General features: G+C 65.6%; 2 protein-coding genes across 2 annotated transcripts; one reads left to right on the top strand and one right to left on the bottom strand.

The window, feature by feature from the left end:
* Positions 1–32: 32 nt before the first annotated feature.
* AMSG_00253 (rho GTPase-activating protein gacA) lies at positions 33–1,676 on the top strand (the record flags this gene model as incomplete). Its single annotated transcript, XM_013907658.1, has 1 exon — positions 33–1,676. One exon carries the CDS (start codon positions 33–35, stop codon positions 1,656–1,658), a length of 1,626 nt encoding a protein of 541 aa, XP_013763112.1. The 3' UTR covers positions 1,659–1,676.
* An 8-nt stretch (positions 1,677–1,684) lies between these two features.
* AMSG_00254 (ubiquitin carboxyl-terminal hydrolase 2) lies at positions 1,685–4,165 on the bottom strand (the record flags this gene model as incomplete). The annotated part of the gene is made up of 2 exons (XM_013907659.1): positions 2,269–4,165; positions 1,685–2,242 (listed from the first exon to the last, which is right to left on the bottom strand). Exons 1-2 carry the CDS (start codon positions 4,108–4,110, stop codon positions 1,685–1,687), a joined length of 2,400 nt encoding a protein of 799 aa, XP_013763113.1. The 5' UTR covers positions 4,111–4,165.
* Positions 4,166–4,618: the final 453 nt, after the last annotated feature.

The following is a 4,618-nucleotide window of genomic DNA, read 5'->3' on the forward strand; positions in this document are numbered from 1 at the left end:
TCTCACCCCACACCCAACCACCCGAACCCCCCATGAGCGCCAAACGGAGCAAGGACGAGGCGTCCGGCTTCGGGGCGGTGCCCGGAGGCCCACAAGCCGAGGTGGTGTGGCGGGCCGAGGTGCCCGTGGTGGAACCGACCCGGCCGACAGGCAAGATGAAGGACAAGGAGCTCAACGCGGTGCTTGCCGGGCACGGTAAGGTGCTGGGTGGCCCCATCTCGGACATGGTGACCTGGGACCTTGGCGCGGTGGCCACAGGCTTGCTGGAGGGCGGGCCCGAGCTGCCCAACATGCCGCAGGCTGTCGCCGAGGCTGCCAATGTGCTGCTGGCCGGCGCCATGCCCGGCGGCCCGCCCCAACGCATCTCCGAGTACACCGGGTCCAACCGGTGGAAGCTCGCGGCGCGCAAGGTGCTCGAGGCTGTGGAGGCCGGTGGCAAGCGCGAGGGCCTGTGCGTCGGTGGCCCGCCGCAGCCGGAGCTGGTCTTTGGTGTTGCGCTGGACGACCTGCTCCAGCGCGAGGGCGGGCGCATCCCGTACGTCATTGCGCTCGCGTTGGACTACCTCGCCCGCGACGACTATGCCTCGTGTAAGCTGACTGGCATCTTCCGGCTCTCTGGCGCCACCTCGGATGTCGAGCTGTTGGTGGAGACCTTTAACTGGGGCCGTGCCGACGTCAACCTCGACGCGATCACCAACGATCCCATTGCGGTCGCCGCCCTCATTAAGCTTTTCCTTCGCCAGCTCCCTGAGCCGCTCATCACCTACGAGTGCAACCCGGTGTTCCTTGGCCTCGCGGCCAACCCGACCGTTGACACGGTTGCCGACGCCATCCGCGCTCTCCCGCAGACCAACGCCGAGCTCCTCCTTCAGATCTGCACCTTCCTCAACATTGTTTCCACCTTTGCCGACGTCAACAAGATGGCGTCCCACAACCTTGCTATTGTTGTGGGACCCAACATTCTTCGTCTGCCCAACGTTTCGCCGCTGGAGGAGATCGCTATGTCGTCCAAGGTCTCGACCATCTCGCAGTTTATGATCGAGTATGCGTACGACCTCGCCCACGCCACAGACTGTCCCAATGCCGATCGCATCTACTACGACCAGTTGTATCCGCCCGAGGTCTCTGCCGAGGCCACGTCCAAGCTCGCGTCAACGCTCGCTGGGCTGGACTCTTCATCCGATGGCGACGACGACGACGTTGGCGCCAGCGCCGCAGCCGATGTTGCCGAAGCTGCACCGGCTGTCGAAGCCGGCGTCGATGCTGAGACCGAGGCTTCCGAGGCACCGGTTGCTGACGTGCTGGAGTTGACGGAGGAGTCGGCCAAGCCGACGAGACAGGCAAAGGTGTCTGACGGCGGGTTTGGATCCGGCATCGGGCTCGTGGCAGCGGCAGCGGGCGCGGCGGCGGCTGTTGCCGACGACAGCGGCGCGGGTTCGTCGGACGCGATTGCTGCCAGCGACAGCGAGTATGGTGCCGCCGATATCACCCCCACAGGGCTGGCCACGCCCCGCGAGGTCATCGAGGCGCTTCGGGCCGACGGCGTGCCAGTCTACACTGGCGCCGAGAGCGAGAGCGAGATCCCGTCGCCGCCTGCAGACGATCCACCGACCGAGGCCATGCGCATTGTTGTCGAAAAGATGGCAGAGTCGGAGTAAAATCGGCCAGCAAACCAACCGAGCTGCTACAGCTCTGCGTCCGAGATGGCGGTGCCTGGGCGAGTAAAAGCGTCCGGTGACGCAGGTGTTGTGGTGAGGTCGGGCCGGACGGGCCGGATCGACTCTGCACCAGCAATCGAGGTGGTGAGATTGTGGCAGTCGAGGACGGTGCCGGCCACAGCGGTACGCGCGGCGTCCCACTTGTCGGCGCGGGTGTAGACGAGGACGTAGGCGTGAGGCGAGATGACGTCAACCTCGGGCTCGGCAAGCAGCGACGCGTACTCGTCGTTGAGGTTGTACCAGTAGGTGTCGGCGAGCGAACGGACGTACGAGGTGTAGTGGCCGCCACCAAACGGTCCGCGATGCAGGCCGACGCCGGTGAGCATGTACGAGCCATCGCTAGCACCATCGAGGACAAGGCTGGCTAGCGGATACCGTACGGTGTCCGTCTTTTTGCGCAGCGCACACGAGCCAGCGAACCGCGAGAGTGCGACAAAGAGCACTGTGGGCAGTGATTCGATGGTTGTTGTCCGCTCGCACGGGCGTGGGCCGTCGCAGCCGGCACACATCACGTTGTCGACCACCTCGGGCTTGAGGTAGGCGGCAAAACAATCGTCGACCAGATCCCACGACGGCGGCGATCATCAGGATCGTCATCAGTAGCATCCGGGATCGGGAGTGTGAGCCAGGAGAACGGCTCGCGAACCGTCCGCGACTCGCCACACGTCGTGCACTGCCACGAGTGATACAGAACGCCGAGTGTGGCATCGGCAACAAGCGAAGGATGTGCGTCACGGACGGCATCGAGAGTGGCATCGTTCTCTTGGGCAGATGCAAGCTCAAAGACATCATCAGCAGTCGATGTTGCTGTCTCCAACGCGTCGAGGAGGAACGAGAGCAGATCGTGGACGTCCTCTTGAGCCCATTTGCCAAACCTGGTCGGTGGCAAGGCGTCGTGCACGGCCTTGGGCTCGAGCGGGGTAGCCGCGTCGGGCATCCACACGTCAGCAAGGAGCTTGCGAAAGGCCATGAGGACTTTGCCGGCCTCAAGCACAGTGGCGATGCGCTCCATTTCAGGCGAGAGCGAGACTCGGACTGGGCGCAGCTCTCGGGGATCGGCGGTGGGACTGCGCTGACGCTCAGGGCTGGTGCCGGGTTCTGGCTCGGGCTCGGACTCGTGCTCGTGCTCGGGCTTGGCACTGGCCTCGGATGAAGCCTCAGTCTCTGGCGTTGTTGTGGCTTCAGTAGGCACGTACCGAACAGTGGTAAGCGAGCCAACCGAGGCAACCATGGCAGTGCAGAGCTCAAGGTCGGAGCGGACAAGGACCTCGCGATTCGAGTCGAGAGCGGCGGCAAGGGTAAAGGAGGCAAGGGCGCGCTCCCAGTCACCGGCGTCGCGGAAGGCGGCAGCCTGCTCGGCGCGGGTGCGGGCGAGGGCAGCGACTTGCTCACGGAGGCCACGCGGCGAGGCATCTGACGGTGCAAAGAGACCATCGCGTGGCGAGACAAGAAACGGGAGGTTGAACAGAAGCTCGAGGCCTGTGTTGAGGTAACAGGTGTTGCCCATGTTCTCGAGGCCGCGGACTCCGCGCGGGGTGATGGCGACTGTGCCGCGCGTAGACTCAAACATGGCGGCCTGCAGCTGGGCGTCCTCAGCGCGTGACATGCAGAAGAACGAGCAAAATCCCGGGTGGAAGACGTCGTCTGGGTTGGCGTCCTTGGTGCACTCGACCGAGGCGCAGACGGTCCAGGCGATGTCGGTGCCGGGGGCGGCGACCGAGGATAGGTCAAGCTTGGGCGGAGGACGATGGCGCTTGCGGCGATGACGGAGCGAGTGTGTGCTGGAGAAGCGCTCAGCAGCAGCAGTCGCGTCCTCACGGGCGGCAGCACGGGCGGTGGCCGAGTTGGCGATGGCGAGCCGCGAGAGCGACGGGTTCGGCTCGACTGGCGGTGGCGGCGAGAGGCGCAGTTTGAGCGGTGTCGTACTGTCGGGTGCGGGCCAGCCCGAGGCCGAACCAGCCATCTCGGCGCTTTCATCGTCGCTTCCTGCGTCGCGCCAGGCGTCCCAGTCGCGCGGCGGGCGCTTACGGCGCGGCGGGGTGACCGGCACGTCGTCGCCGCCCGAGGACGAGGCGTTGGGCGAGTGCAAGTTGTCTGTGGTCGAGACCCTCGCCACGGCGTCGGGTGCGAGGTTCTCAAGCAGGTTGGTGTACTCGAGGTACATGCCGTTACCCTTTGAGCCGAACCAGGAGCGGAAGCGATCAAGGACGCGGTTGGCGTTGCCTGCGCCGAGAGTCTCCCACGAAAGGTTGTCGATGGCCTCGATGGTCGCAGCCGGCGTACCGGTAGAGAGCAACCAGGCACGGATGGGCAAGATGTCCTCGGACATGCGCGGCTTCTCGGCCGAGAGCGGCGACGGACGGTGCTCAAAGGTGGAGCGCGAGGCAGCCATGCGATGGATGGGGTTGTGGGCCCATGGCGCGGGCTCAACACTGCCTGGACTTCCATCAGCAGAAGCCGACGACGGCGGCGACGACGGTGGCAGAGACGACGGCGGCGAGAAGGAGCTGGCTCCAGCAGAGGCAGGCGGTGTCTCGGGCGGTGAGTCTGCGGAGGCGTGGTGGAGGTCGACCGGGTGGCCGCAGACGCAGGCGGCGGCGTTGGTGATCTGTCCCACGTAGGCGCCACAGGGGCAGGCGAAGCATGCACCGGCCATACAGGCGAGTGTGTGACGCGGAGAGGTGGAGAGGAAGAAGCGTGGAGTTGTGTGGAGTGGGGTGTCTGTGGCGGTGGCTGTACCTGTATGGCTGTACCTGTGGCGGTGGCTGTGGTGTGTGTGTGGGGGGGGTGGTGAATGGAAGGTGCCAGGCGACAGGCGACCGGACGGCGCGATGCGGGGAAGGAGGAGGCGGAGGAGGAGGAGGAGGAGGAGGAAGGGACGGGATCGGGAGGGAGGGGGA

Source organism: Thecamonas trahens (assembly GCF_000142905.1).
Source record: "Thecamonas trahens ATCC 50062 unplaced genomic scaffold supercont1.1, whole genome shotgun sequence".
NCBI classification, from domain to species: Eukaryota; order Apusomonadida; family Apusomonadidae; genus Thecamonas; species Thecamonas trahens.